The following is a 16,117-nucleotide window of genomic DNA, read 5'->3' on the forward strand; positions in this document are numbered from 1 at the left end:
GCACCCTGCTGTATGCATTCATGTCGTTTAAATGATAAGTCCTGTACTCTTTTCTCTGTAACAGCAGTCATTCATGCAGGGCACAGTCAGGAGGGGATGTTAACTGGCATTTACTTAGGCTCCCCAGGTACTTAGGAAGTTTAAAGTCTTTCACATCTTCTAGTATCCCTTAATTCATTAATTATTGCAATACCAAGTTGGGTCATCAAACTCCAAAGACAATTTCTGTCTAAATTTAAACAAATCATGCCTGAGGAAATTAGAGTTTTTTTCTCACAATTCCTCAGTCTTTTCACTCTTCAGTTGGAAAATATCCCCCTAGAAATCTGCCAAATCACCTTCCTTTAAATTCTTCCACTCTCTCTTCTCTTAGGGATGGCAACTGTGTCCTTCAGACTTAAAGCACAGTGGACGCAGATCAAAGATCACAGATGCAATCTCAGAAATCATATGAACTAGGTAATGTGACCTATGTGAAGTGATGGAGGAAAGGGAGGACAGCTGGAAGCAAAGTCAAAGCATGCAGTCTGCTGAAGTGCGGAAGGTGCATTTGAACTGATCCCTGATGGGCAGGAGGGGCCAACAGTGTCTTTGAGGGAGGAAGGGATATGAGAAAGATGTGATATTTTCTAGACCCGCTGTCCTTAAAGAGTCACCTGGATCTTTAGGAAGCTGCTCATTACCTCTGCTCTCCTGGAAATAAGCCTTAATTGGGTGTGGGCTCTTGCAGCACAGAAAGAGTGATTCAATCCACACAAAAATTAAAAGCGTGACAAGGGAACAGTACAGGAACAGACTTAACTGGGAGCATATGGGAATCAGGTGAGTTAGAAAGATCTCCAGTTGGAAGAGATGTAGGATGACATTCAGATATCCACTGAGAGAGGAAATCTGACCACGGAGATTCAAAGTGCCTGTGAAAGCAATTCATTTATACTGAATAATTACACTGAACTGTGAGCTAGTCTAGGGCATACTTGTCGTTCAGAAAAACTGTTATTAATTTGATTTTAAAATTTATATCATGACTGTTATTTAAACTTTTTTAAAGTTTTTATCAAACACACTTTCTCAGAAAATGTTCAGATGTTTTGAGATAAATCAAGAAAAGATTTTAATTGGTTACACTGCTCCTTCACTGGGATGAAAATAAAAAGAATAAAATACTCAGTGTTTTCCAAGCAATATTTAAAGAAATTGCCCAAGGTTTGGACGATTTCCTTGGTTTTTCACCTTGTTGCTTCCAAAGTTAACAGGCTTTAATATTTCAGACACGGTGCATGTCGTGTATAATCCTCCAAGGATGTAGATATAGTTTTCTAAGTTCGAAGAAAATCAGATAAAGAACAAATAACTGGACAGTGCTGTCTGTCTGTGTCACAGTATTTTTCTTGTTGAAGTTCAGCACATAGCTGGGTCCATTCCCTTCTACATCTACCTGCACAGCCATACTTTTACACCTAGCTGGAAGGTTATATTTTTATTAGGTCAGAAAACCAATCCTTCATGACTTGCAAAAAATCAGGAAGTGGGGAGGCTTTCAGAGAAACACAGAACATTACTCCATTTCCCTTTTCTGAATGCTTACTGCTCTCTACTTTCATCCACATATAAGACAAACACTTCTTCTTACATCACTCACTTTGAGCAAATAAACACTATTCTTACAAAGAGATCTACTCCACTTTTTCACCCTGACTAAAACTCGATCTCTCAATCTAATTGACTTCAAAGAGGGGCAGAAAGCATCTGCTGTAATTTGGAGCTGAATCAAAGCATGTCAAGTACATGGAAATTCAAAAAGATGGGCATTTGAACTGCAGTGAGAATATTTTAATTTGGACTTAATTTGCACTGCCACCTTTCACTGCCCTACACGTAACCATGCACTCCCCATGTTTAACTACAAGATTCCCTGTAGACTGGAGTTGTTGTGGGAACATACTTCAGCAGCTCCCTATATTTGTTAAAGTAAATCTTTTAGTGCAGTATCAGGATGCTCCATCACCGATCTGACTGCAGGGGTGGAATCCATCCTAGCTATCTTCAGCCATCTCACGGGCTGTGGGAGCCACAAAGGCTCCCCCTATAGTTACTAGAGAAAGATAGGCATCTGCAAGGGTAATCCATCCTACCTCTCTCCCTATCAACTGAAGAGGAGCCCAGATAAGTAGTTCAGACTAGACACATTTTTTCTAAATGTCTGGAGCTAGACAAGAATTCCACCCTCAATGTTCAGAATACTAGCATATGTAGTTTCTCCTTATTTATCGCCACTGCAACGTCTGTTACTCATTGATTTAGGAACAGATTTCTTGGTGTGATTTCCTTTTCTTTGTGCAAAACTTTCATTATGCAGTTTTTGCACTCTAACACTCGGGAACATAAACAACAAGACATTTCCTGCACAGACCCACAAGTACACCTGCAGACCAGCAGTGGTGTGCACATTGAGTCCCTCTGCTCAGGAGCAAAAAAGCCCTTGATGTATACACAGACATAGAGCTGAGGCCGCTTTTAAATTCAGTTCCCCAAACCCCCGTGCTCTGCTTTCATCCCTTTAAGTTTCACTTGCTTTGCAACACTTCAGGAGAGCAGCCATGAGGACAGCCCCACTATATGCATCCCTGCTGGACAGATGGACGGCACAACCTATCCCCTTTCCAATCCAGCTGGTAATACATGCATCCCTCAGCCATTCCAGCAATGCCATAATCTAGCCTGCGATTGTTCCCCAAATGCAACAAGCCACCGTTCGCAGCTGGGGTTTCAGGGGAAGACCAGCCCTCAGCAGAGATGTCTCCATAGCACAGCATGCTCTCAGCATGGCAGCCCCTCGTATGGCTGCATGCCTCACATGCCCGAATGCACAGCACCCACGGTCTGGGTAACGGCAGTGTGAGACTGTGCCTGTGGTCAGAGCAGCCAGTTATGAGTTTGGATACTACCATTAAGAGATATGCTTCTCCATGGTTACCAGTCCCATGCAAGGTCATTTTCCTGCCGAGCCTCCTCTCCTCTCCTCCCTCCCTCTCTTGCTCTCTCTCCTGTCCTCTTGCTATTGTTTTTCATTTTTTCAAATGTGCTACATCAAAAGAGAAAATGAAAACATTTAAGATAATCATAGTCTGACTGTTTCAATGCAGGCTGTAAGAAAGGAAACATGTAAGCCAAGTGCTCTCACCGTGCAAGCAGAAACACACTCTCAGACTCATAGAAGAAGTATCTGAGAAATAACACTTGATTAAAGCAGCCAGTCCTTCACTTAAGTAGGTGCTTATGGTAGGGAAAATATTCAAGCTCTCTCTAGACCACTCTACTGGCCTATCAAGAAAAGCAGGACCAGGCTAGACAGATGAATTACTGAGAGACAGCTGGGTTTCAGCCGACATGAGAGGAGATCCCTATTATCCTGTCCACCTTTCTTACACAAATGCATCTCCCCAGAGAAACCGAGTCATTAAAAGCCGGCCCATTCACTCCTGACAGGCAATATGCATTGAGTGAGAGGTGATACATTTTCATTTTCAGCAAGAAATCTTAGTCACCCTAAGGAGTAGATCGCTCAGGAAAGCGGTAATGGTATACGGAGCCTTTCATCCCTGCGTCACCCCTGTGAGGGCAGCCTGGTTTGGTAGCAACCCGAAAGTTATTAGCTAATGGGTTGTTTCAATGATCTACATGAAATGAGCCTGGTGAATTTGGTCTGGCTCTCAGCAGACAATAACAAGGACCACAAGTGGTGATAAACAGAAACTGCACTAGCAAGTTGATCGCATAGCAGGCAAGGACTGAAGGAAGTGCATGTCGCATCCTTTATGGCCAGGGGCTTGCAAGGAGACAGAGCTCCCCAAGCCCTAATGCCCTGCTTTGTCTTGATTTGCACAGAAAATGCACATTAAAAACAACAAAAAAACATCTTAACGACCACTTCACATTCCTTGGGAGCTCAACAGCGTCTAGTAGGCACTGCTTTGAGCTGAAAACACCACAGACTTGAACGACCAAAGAGCTTTATGAAGACTGGGCTCTGCAATCCTGAATTTCTGGCATGTGTAGAGTGTTGAGCACATCATTTTGCAACTGTAAAATTTCCTTTTATAAGTAATCACTCATTGTAATGGATTTATTAAGTGTGGAACAGCCCTGTTTCTCTAGAAATACAAACCACAGCCATCCCTCCTTGCTTTTTTCCTGTTTAATGCTGCTTCCAGTCCCCAAGGACAAAGATGCCCTTTGTAGCCCAGAATAGTTCACTATTAGGAAAGTTCATTCCTAAGTAAACCCCAGCATTTATGCTCGAGTGAGTGTTTTGCACCATCACCATCCCAGAAATACCTTGACAGCAATTTGTGTCACTTCCTCCATTACACTTCCACAACATATTCACTAAATAGTTACAACTGCAAATCATCGCAGAAGAAATCTAATTTGGGGCAAGGAACTGCCTTTAATCTTTTAAATACTGCACAAGTTAAAGCACATCACACTCAAGCCTGTTCCCATCGTATCACAGGCGTAGATTGGTATCTGCATATCCAGCAACTGCTTAGATAAGAGATTCACTGGAAACTCATTCCCAAAAGAATATGGATGCAAAGCAGGCAGTAAACAGCTACTGCAGCCTGAGGATGCTTCTGTTAACTTGCTTCCAATTTAAATTATGTAAGAATTAACACGGGCCCCAATTCTGTAGGAAATGGACAAGAGGTACTAAAAAAAGGAACTAGAGAGAGAGAATTCAGGAGTGGCATATACACAGACACTTTTCTTATGCTGTCTATAGGATTCAGCCTTAGAGCTGGATGTTTTATACAGATATAATTACCATCCCGAATCATCACATTGCCCTTCTCAGAAGGGATCATTACGTCTCTTGCTTCAGGCTTTAAACCTCTTACTATCAGCAGCTGATTTGTTTCCTTCTCTAATGTACCTGGGACTGGTTACTGTCAAGGAAAGGCCCTGAGGTCTGACCCTGTATGCCTATATTTCTTTATCTTTTCTCCTCCGAGATATCCCACTCCCCCACCGTGCTCTTCGAGGCGCAGCTGCTTTTGCTATTTAGGGAATAAAGGAAAGTTGATCGAGGAGATACTGGCACAGTATTTAGGAAAAAGCAATGCACAGCCCCAAAAGACGAAAGCCTGTCTCCACAGACTTCTTAACCACTCAGAGATCTGCCTTCCCCTCAGGAGCATCACCAAGGAAAGCTGCAGTGTAAAGCTGCTGCCTCACCTCTGCAGCTGAAGGGCAAGGGGACCAGAAGAGAACGCAGGGAGCTATGCCCTTCTGCTCAGGACAGCAGGCAGGCAGCGGAGCCAGGGGTGTACATCACCACTGTCAAGGGTGACAACATATTTTCATTATTACAGGATAAAACTTGGGGGGAAAAAAAGAAAAAACTAACAAAAAAACAACCCCGAGCTGCCCAGATCTCCTCAGGAGCAGTGATGATTTAGTGTATGTTAATTCCACAGATTAGAAGGAATTCTTTTCCCTCAAAAGTTCTCTGCAGTCTCTTCATTAATTATGTGTATAAATACGTATTTACTTTTTAATTCTCCTTCCCCCTCCCCCCCCTTTTATCTTTATTTTAGTGATGCAGGAGAGCCATGTCTGGTACTGAGAAAACTTGGTGACATTCCACTGAAAAGTAAAGTTCTCCAACCTTGCATTTTCTGCTGATAGCCAGCCCATCATTTGCAACAAAAGCAGAGATTTGAGCTTTGCATTTTACTGGTCTCACAGATCACACTGGTGAAGTCAAAGTTATCTACCCCAGCTATACAGCATTATCTTTTAACTTAATGGAAGTGAAAGAGAAGCCTGTGCTCATTACCCAGAGGATGCAATTATTACTTCCTCTCGATATTGTTGCTAGTCAAGGATGAAATCCAGGATATGACCTTTTCATTAAGCGTCAAGTCAAAATCCACCTGGGACAGCCTAGGAAGGCTACCCTCATCTTTTCACTCAGTAATTCAGAGCAAAAACCCTTGCTGCAGAAAGAAATCCTTGCAAAGGATCAGCATTTACTAGATGTTTCCTTAAACTGATCATTAGATGAAACCCAAAAAGCCTTTTCTCTCCTGCATGATCCCACTGCAGAAAAAAAAACCATCACTGATTTTCTGCCTCAACCCACTCCAAAACATCATGCTCTATCTGCACACAGTGTGTGGTCACGAAAAGGATGATAAACTGTGAATATCAGTGATACAGTGTATTAGCACAGGAAAAAATCTTCAACAGATAGCTTAACTCCAAGAGGAGAGCAGCTTTGAATTCCTTATATTGTTTTGTTTTGTTATGACAATAATAACATGCCTTTCAAAGTTCATACAGGGAGACACAGTGCCAAAAGGCAAATACTTACAACACAAGAGCACTTGGTGCATTTATTTCCTTCAGGCCTAAATTCTTCTCCTTCATTGTAATGCCTCCCTTCAAATATACAACCTGGAAAACAGTATTTGGATAAGTTTAGCTCAGGATACGACATTGCCATTACATTGACATTACATTGACATTACTGCAACACATCCTTTCACAGGACAATATGAAAAGTAAATCATACATCCTCTCTGGTACGAATCACTCCAGAAGCCTTTACAAAGGCCTTGAGAATCCCAAAATATAGTTTTGGGGAAAGCATTCTTCTACAGCAGTCAAATCTGTACCAATGAAATTGAGGCTAAATGAAGTCTTCCATTTAAAAGCAGCTTTGAAACATTAGTTCCTGAGTTCATGTTAGATATTGGCAGATACTTAAAAAATTAGTGTAATAAACCCATTATATCACAACAGAAGCAGCACTTGCCTGTAAGATTTCCATTCGAATCAAATTAGCAATAAAACCAGGTTAATTTGCCACTGCTTCACAAAGGTAATACATTCACAGCATCTTTCAAAAAAAACCAAACTTTCTTTTAGGATTACTCTTATATTTCCTCTCCAATCAAAATTCTGATCATCAGCCAGCAAAAAAACAGCTGATTGACTCTGAAAAACATTGTAAAGACATGCAGCCATTGCCAGAGGCTACATGTTCTCTACTAAAAATATTAAGCATTCTCTTGTGTCATGTAGCTTATTACATGAGCCAGTGGCCCATATTTAGGCAACTAGTACAGTTTAAAAGCAGAGTTCAATCAGCCTCCCAGGTAATACTTGCTACCATTACAAAAACAGCTGCATGCATGGAGCAGCATTTCCCCATAGAATATCTCACCTGGACACACGGGGCAACACATCCCCACAACTTTGGATGGGTTTTTGCAATGAACAACACACTGTACCTCCGACTCTATTATCACTCCCTCCTGCAAAAGAGCAGAACACACATGTTCATTGTTACTTTACAATGTGGTTGCTTTAAGAAGCTAAAATTCAGTTATTAACAGTACAGTTACAGCAGGGCAAATGCTGTGGAGAGCTGAGTGTCAAAGGCCCTTTACTTTCTGTCCCTGCTGCCTGGTATCAGGATGCAGGTTAATCCGCAGCCAAAAGATTCGCTTGAGTCTCCCTGACTCCAGATGCAGGATTTGCCTTAAAATGCATCAGGTAAGAAAGGAAGCACCTTTTCAGGAGAAGGAATCCTGATTTATCAGGCATCCTTAGCCTAAGCAATCTGCCATGCAGCTTTGATGGAATCAGACACAAGGTATTCTCCCCCTCTCCCCTCAGAGGAAAAAGACTTAGCAGATAAAAGCACCTTGTTTTGTAGAGGTGAGATGCTTGTCTTTGATGCTTCTCCTGATAAGTATTAGTTAAATTAACATTTCCTGTACTACTTGTTCAAGGAGTCACAGTCCATTTCAACAAACCTTGGGCTGAGGATCTGTGTATAAAAACATTGCTATGCTTTTGTTAACAGGGCAAAAACTGAAGAAAAGATTTGACTGTGGGTTTCTCCTGAAGGGCATTTCCAGGTATGTGGACAACATACACACAAAAGCACTGAATTACTAAAACAGTCATTTGTATTTCAGAAAATACCTAATGTGCTGAGAAAAGAGGAATGATTTCAAGGTCAAGTCAGAAGGAAATGGCACAGCCAAGTACCACTCTTTCAGCATCGTTTGGGCTCAGAGTACTCAGCTCATGTACAACCTACAATTCCGGATGCCTGGTTACAGTGGGTCACTTCTGAATGGATTTCAGCTGCTTTAAATGCAAAGTCTTTATTGCAGTTTAAGTATAAAATATTTTGGAATATTGGAATTGGATAAAAAAGGCTCTGACTTTGTGGAAAAGCTCATGACTCAGTTATTGTGGTACTTATGACATGCTTACCTGGCACTGGTATGTAATACAGGGATTGCTAGGGAGGTGCCATCTCATAGAGCTGTTGTATGTCTTTCCTCCAAAACTGCAGTCTGGAGGGAGAGACAGAAGCACACATCAGTCCAGCTGAACGCAGCAATTCCTGGAAGACTGCTGCTGAGGATCATAAAGCAGCATCCTTAATGTGCCCTGTTCTCTGCCTGGGGTTACTAGAAGAGCCAGAGCTGAGAGCTGACGAGCAGCGTTGTGCCATGTCAGGCCTGGCAGCAGTCCCCTGGATGTTTGCTCCTAGTGCTCAACTGGCCAGGCTGCTTACAAACTGTAACCATTCCAAATAAGCCAAAATCAGCAGCAATTTGCCTAAAAATGTGTGTTGCTGGTAATTCAGTGGCCTGTTCACGGGCAGCCTGTACTCTACCCCCGCACCAGAGGAAAGAGAATGTGAGAAGAGCCAAAAATGTCAGTCGTCCAGTCTGTCCCCATCTATTACCAAATCCCCCAGGAGAGCTCTTCAGACAGCGCAGCTCAGAATGGATGCCATGACATCTGCAGCACTCCCCCATCTTTTTGCCTTTCCACTTGGAAAGTGGAAACTCTCTGGACATGAGACCAACATCCATGTAAACTAAAAGCCATCAGGCTCTCCATGTGGATGGTAAGTAGGAACATTCTGGAGCCCCACAGGTTTTAGCTTTGTATGACTTTCTGTGTTACACTGCAACTTCATTAACAGCAAAGAGGTTGGTTCACCCACAGACAGGTTCTGTGCACGTTTTTAATGCAAAATGAAGTTTTGTTGAAGCCTTTTAAAAAAAAAAAATCTCATTTTTGATTTGAGATCCCATTAGTTTCCTTCTCGCTCTTTTCACTGTTCTCTGGTATTTTGCAAACAAACAAAAAAAAAGAGAGAGAGAAAAAAGAATAAAATAAAATAGCAGACTTATTAAGTGGAAATAAAGCATTTGTTAAGAAAAAAGTTTATCAGTGTAAAATTGTACCAATTAAAAATTAATTATTTGGAGAGACAAAGTGAATCTGATCAAAAATTTTAAAATCAGCACATGACCCAATTCCTACAGAAAAAAATGCCCATTTTCCTTTTACTGCTGCAAGGGTTTTTTCTTAGTCTACTTTATTGAAATTAGGCTTGATCAAAGAGCCCAGCCAACAAACAGAAGTCCTGACTGGACTGTCACAGTCCAGACACAGAATCATCAAGCACAAAAGTAAGATCAGTCAAATGATGCCACAGATGCCAAGTGATGCCATATACCTACCCACACCTGAGCAAATACTCTACCAGTCACCATCTGATATGCAGGGTGCCCTGTCCTGAATTGCTTTGGGCTACATTTTGCACCCTTCTGAAAACAAAGACAAGTTATCAGGCCTACACCAGTAGATCTTCTACCCCAGTGTTCAAGAAAACTTTAGGGTGACAGATCTGAATGGCTGAGGAGCTTAAAATCCCAGCAAAATCATTTTGTATCCAAACCAAAATTGAAAGGAAACCTGGGGTATGAAGATTATTTACAAACTGATTGACTACCTCCAGTTAAATGAAAGAAGACTTGTACTGCAGTATTTGCAGCATTCAGAAGATCTTCTGTGTTAAGTAAAGATCAAAACAAGAGAATTCTGAAGGTGATTTGGCAATTTCACTAGCTTCAGTTGAAACCAGTATGTTTTTAAAAGAGTTGATCAGCAGTCTTAAGAACTGGCTGTGGTAACTCAATCCTTGACAAATACTGAAATACAGCTCTCAATCTCACTTTTTTCACCCCAGTAGCAAAGCGCCTACAAAGTGATTTTGAATAATCAGGTGTATACATTCTCAGTATATTAATAAAGCTCTGTGTGAGAACTTACACTTGGAAGTCAATGTGAAATGAGGAACTTGAAGTCCTACACATTTCTTAAGCATTATAAAGTGCCATTCTGAAATACATCATTTTTATATTGATATTTGTACCAAAAAAAACCCCTAAACAACCATGATTTGTACAGTATTTTGTCATAATCCTTTTGCCCAGCGCAAACCCTGACAAAAGCAAAGCATTTTAGCAGCCTCTATTTGCAGAAAATGTGCCATACTGGGATTCTGAGTGCAATTCAAGGAAGTTTAAATACACGCCTGCACTCTAAGCACTCAGAATGGAACAAGTTGTGCTGCTGCACATCCATGCATGTGTTTTACCATATAGGTCTGGACTCTTCAGATGGCCCAACTTGGAACCTACTTTTGACTGCAAACATATTTGCTCACCATTCATGTTTTTTAACTTAAAGTGTTTCCTCTGTAAGAAAGTTAATGACCCTAGGCTAATCTGTGTGTGCAGAAGTGCAAATTAATCTGAAATTTTCAGTTTAAGGATTAGTCCGGCCAAAATCACAAGGACAGTGCAGCTATCCAAGAAGCACCAGCAATTGTCTCTGCATAAAGCAGTAAGATGGGATCCAATCTCTCACCATCCGTCAGCCACATACTCTGGTGACACAAGGGCTTTGCTGTCAGCACTTGTTGACAGCACAACAAAGGTCACTATAGCAGGGAGAGCTTGCAGGTAGTGAAAGTGAAATTTTGAAAGAGAAACCAGAATGCATAAGTCTTAAGAAGAGCTAGAGGTATGGAGACTGCTCCCGAACATTGGCACAGGCCAGAAGGTTGTATGAAAAATTTAGAGCAGCATCATGCAAGCACCAAAGCTATGGCCACCATTTTTTCTCCAAAATGGAAGGAAAACAAAGCCTACATATCAGCCAGTTTTTGTGATCCTCACTTTCAGGGAAGAAATCTTTCATTTGACATCTGAAAACATATACCTGGAGTTTCCTAAGCCACTTAATGACAACACAGAAGCCTGTGAGCCTCCTTTAAATTCAGCTAGGTGAAACCTTCCTGCTCTAATGTGCCAACTTGATTTAGCCATCCTAGCTCACCCATGGTTAAAGGTCCACCACCACACTTGGTTAGTAAAGCAGCAGTCACTGGATGATTCCCGTTCAGAGACCCCAGTGGAGGTGCTGATGCACCTATTTCTAAAACAGAGTATGTCCTAACATATTTCAAGTTTCTAAAAGCCATTTAAATTCCCTTTGGAAATATTATTACATTAAGTTACCGTCTCCATTCTCCATTTGAAAGGGAGAGTGGGAGAAAATAATAAATCAAGAAAGACCAGAGCCTAGCACAATCACTTGAATGCTAAGCACTTACTTCAGACTGACGCACACTTAAAGCCGTTGGAAGAAAGAACTAGAGAGAAGGTTTTCAGGAGAGGAACCCCAAAAGCTCATGAGAAGAGATTCCAGTTAGTCCACTGTGAGCCAGTAATTTTATCTCATGACTTACAACCCACCAGTAAAACTTTTAGGATTCTACATACAGGAGGACATTAAATATCACTGGTCTGTATCAATTTTAAGGGAGCTAATGTGTTTTGTGTCAGTCAAGAAGTGTGACCTAATTTTTTGGTCTTTCCTGCTTCTTTCTTCAGGAACAGCTGGTGTTTTATTAATGTAATATATTAACTTTAAGTTAGTTGTAGGTTTTGTTCCTATTACCACCTTCAATCCAAACAATTCAGATAAGTCCTAGATAAACATGCAAGCTGAAGGTGGCTTATCTGAACCAAACCTAACCACCAAACGCTTTGAAGTTGTTCAATTGTGATATATGCAGTGAAAACTGCTAATTACCTTACAATGACTTAATAAAGGCAAAATGATCTTCTACACTTGAGTCATTCCTGTACAATAAACTAGAAATCTTAGTCTTTTCTAATTTATTAATTTATCTGTTCTGGTTCAATGTTGTACACATCTTCTTTGAGCACCCTGGTTCCAAACATTATGAACCAATTTTTGGCTGATTTAATTTGAAAGAGAGCAATTTAATTCCAATTCAAATTCCATTTGAAGTAACAAAAAATGCAAGTTACAGCAGATTTCATTAATGGCATGTGGGCAAGCTGACAATCAGGAAGCCATTTATCATCCCAGATCCTGCAACATTTTTAAATGACCCTTCTTTCTTCCCTAAACACCCAAGCACAGAGCAGTATCGTGAAAAGAAGTAAACCGACTGGAGAAGATAGGTTAGTAGTGCTCAAACTCAACCCGTGTCCTCAGAAGTTCATTAAAAATAAGTTTTTGTGACTCAATTTGACACTGCCTAATAAGATTCCAGAAGAGAATTTTGCTTATTTTATGAGATGAGAATGAGAATAGACATTCTAATGAGAATTTTATAGACAAGTCATTTCCGTATTCTTGCAAGACAAAATGATAGAGTATAATAGACTGGCTCCCCATTTCCCTTTTCTTCAGCATTTTTCTTCTTCTATTAGTCTTTTTCTTGCTTTCCCTCCACTTTCTATTTGAAAAAATAACCTCTCTATTGACATGGAAAATAAACATCAGGAAAAAGAAAACAGCCAGAAGACATGTTTTATTTAGTTTTTGATAAATTAATCCTCAGGGAGGACCCAGGCATGCTAACACTAAATACCAGTTCTAGCCAAGCAAACAAAAAAAAAAAAAAAAAAAAAAAGGGGGGGGGGAGGAACCAACAAAAAATAACTTGTATATTGTGTAGTATTAAATCTGCTGGCAAAAATATGAGGAGTCTGAATCACATATACGCTTACTAGAAAATATATTTTCACATGTCTTAACAATGGCAAAGCCACTGACAGCTACTAGAAAATAAAACTTCATATTGGGTAATCCTGGTCTTCTTTCATCAACACAGAAGTAGAAAAATATATACAAAATCTCCCAAGCTTATTAAGTCATTCTCTAAACAGTGAAAATCCAACTCTTTCCCCTCTAACTGTGTACAATCAAACCTATTTGCAGCTGAGCCACTGCAATCATCATGACCAAGAGATGTGAGAGGCAGGGGCCATACAAAGGGCATTCAACACAGTGGAGTAAAATGGCCATGGGAGCGAGCTATGCCGGGACCACAGTGCTCACAAGCATATGATGCAATCCAGCTCATGTTCACTGAACAAATAACAGCAGAAAGCAAGACACCACCCCCTCCCAGTGCTTCGGTTTTGCTCCCCTCTGGACCTCAATTTTGCCTTTCCAAATGTCTCCTGTTTCGCCTGTATGCAGGGGGTAGGGAAGAGTCATCATGTGGGGTCTATAAGAATCTTAAAGTCTAAAATACTGCATATTTAGATCTGCCACCGATTCCTGTTCTGATACCTAACATGCTAGCCAAGGCTGACAACTGGAAAACCGTGACCTCCTATGGCTGTGAGGAGTGTGATGAACAATGTCATCATTTATTGCTGCTTTTCTCACACCGGCCAAATCCTTCACAATCAGTACATCTTACAATTTCAAAATTCTTACTCTGGTCTATTAAAATGTTCATCATATTGTTCCAGAGCAATGTTACATGAGAAAGCAGCATAGGAAAGCCTCCAACAGTCTTGAATTTCCTTCTACTTTGCTGCGCTGGACATGATGCCCACACACGTGGTACCAGTGCATCTGTGTATCACCACAAGCATCCCATACTATTTTCTAATACAAGAATTCTGAACAAATTCTCCGTGATTACTAAGGTCCGGGTATCTGGTGTTTAACTGCATAAGTATTTATGATAACATGGCAACACAGTGCATTAAAAATATTCTTACATAAATAGAGAATTAAAGTAATCGAGTGAACAAGAAAATCTAAAATGTAAGGCACTATATTGAGGCCATAGTATATAACAGATACCAAAGGGATCTCTTCATAAAAGAGTTAACACAAAGGAAGTGGTGATGATATAGAGACCTTTTCTTAGGCATAGCCAGAAGTAACACAAGCTGACACCATAAAGGGATGATACTATCCTTAGCAGCAACCTGTCACTTCTACAAAATCCCTGCCTTTACTTGAAATACAAAGTTAAAAACTGAATCAATGTCGAGGTTAACTTGAACCCTAGCCTCAAGAAACTGGCCTCCTGGCTCAGAACTGCAGCACATTAATACTGAGAGACTGAGAGGCAAGGAGAAAAGTCAGCCAAAGAGTCAGACTTCATAGGTCCCCAAACCATCTCTTTCCACACTCAATTTCAGACAGATGCCAGGATTAGATGATTCAAATGAAGGTGAAAAGGTTTTTACTAAGACAATATATTATTACCTTCCCACCCCATAACTTTCCATCCACCCATATCTCTAAGTTTGCCCTAAGGCATATGAGGATGGGCTGCATGTTATAGTGCCCATCAATGCCTCCACATAAAGTTCCCCACCAAACTGGTGGCACCAAACTGGTATTATCTATTTCATTCTGGGAACATTCACAAGCAAACTAAGTGCTGAGGGATTGGTAAAGCAGTCACAATAGCAATAAACTCCTAATCTTGCTCTAACTTCTTTGCAAGCCAGCCTTGGTAGAGGAAATTAGTTCAATCATAAAATATGATATCCTTTCCAAGAAACGTACAATTAACTGTGGTAGCTTTGGATATGCAATATTCTAAAGAACTAGCCATGCCCTTGCCTGGGCTGTGATTTCATTCTCTGGTAGACTCCTAAAAAATGGAGAATAGTTTGTGAAATTCTAACTTTGCTGATTAAAACAAAAAGAAAAAAGGAAGAAAGAAAGAAAGAAAGAACAGTAACTCTCAAAAGTTAAAAGACACAGGGAAAGCAAAACTGCATGTAGGAATTGAAAGAAATTTCACAATGGCAAATGATACATATGACAAATATCCATTGATTTTCCCTTTGTAATTCCATGGAATATTCATATTCTTAGGATAAAAGTAGGGTATGGCACATAATTTTAGAAATGCAAACTTTATACAGCCCTGAGCTGGTAATACTTCTTCACAGAGCAAACAACTTATTATTGGAGGTGCAGAGAGCTCTATATCCAAGTGACACGTCTCCAACCAACTAAATAAGAAAATGCTGCCAAATCTATTCCTATAATCTCAGTGATCTCATATGTTTTCATTAAGCATATTAAATAAAATGAAAGATGAAAAGTGGCCCATTTGTCCTACGCTAAAGTAATGAGAGGGCTTAATTTTTCTTTCATACTTTCAAAATGAATAGTATGCTGGAGGTGTATGGTCTGTTTTATAAACTACAGTAAGTATCTGTCAGAAGAGTAATCTCACTGAAAGTTTTCTCTATTATGCTGGGTTGTTTACATTCTGCTTGCAGCAGGGAGCCATAATCACAGGTCTACATTTCTCTGTTCCAGACTTTGCACAAACACACAGTAAGAGCGGAGCCCTGCCCCACTGACTTCACTATCCAGGGTCCTCTGTGCTGAAAGTCAGGATCTGTGTTCAAATACATTGCTGGTCTGGAGGATTAAAATATTAAGTAAAGCCAAATCTCTTAATGTGTTAGGGACAAAATGTTGTTTCCATCCCCATGAACGTCATTCTGTTTTTCTTTCTGATTGCAAAAGCTGTACTTGCTGCTGTTTTCTCTTTCCTTTTCATTTACGCACAGAAAGTGCTAAAAATTGCCTAAGTAGCATAAAGATACCAAAGCAGAAGCAAAGGACTTATGCTCACTATGAAGTCATTTGCAGAAGAAATTCTCCAGCTGCAGTTCAGGCTCCCCAGTGAGCAAAGCTCTAAACACGGGAACTCAGCTGGATGCACCACTGCAGGCATACAGTATTTCTTAATTCCAGTACGGTTTATGCTATCAGAAATACTGGGCATACGTACCAGCCCTCATGCCTTCCCCAGAACAGCATAAAATATCCTGGCAGCAGTGTCACAAATGACTCATGAGTGGTGGTTTCCACTCTGGAAACATACTCTTTGGTTTTGATGTTATCCTCCTGT

The 16,117-nt window shown here is 40.6% G+C and overlaps 1 protein-coding gene across 3 annotated transcripts in view; it reads right to left on the reverse strand.

Annotated features, from left to right (window-relative positions):
* Nucleotides 1-16,117, reverse strand: part of BMPER (BMP binding endothelial regulator) — a 150,604-nt gene that overhangs the window by 103,990 nt on the left and 30,497 nt on the right. For all 3 annotated transcript variants that reach the window (XM_048950764.1, XM_048950763.1, XM_048950765.1), the window contains 3 exons: nucleotides 8,299-8,381; nucleotides 7,235-7,325; nucleotides 6,380-6,462 (listed from right to left, as the gene is read on the reverse strand). In XM_048950764.1, coding sequence (XP_048806721.1) covers nucleotides 6,380-6,462; nucleotides 7,235-7,325; nucleotides 8,299-8,381 — 257 coding nt within the window. The remainder of the gene's footprint in view (nucleotides 1-6,379; nucleotides 6,463-7,234; nucleotides 7,326-8,298; nucleotides 8,382-16,117) is intronic.

This window comes from Lagopus muta, chromosome 7 (assembly GCF_023343835.1).
Source record: "Lagopus muta isolate bLagMut1 chromosome 7, bLagMut1 primary, whole genome shotgun sequence".
Lineage (NCBI taxonomy): Eukaryota > Metazoa > Chordata > Aves > Galliformes > Phasianidae > Lagopus > Lagopus muta.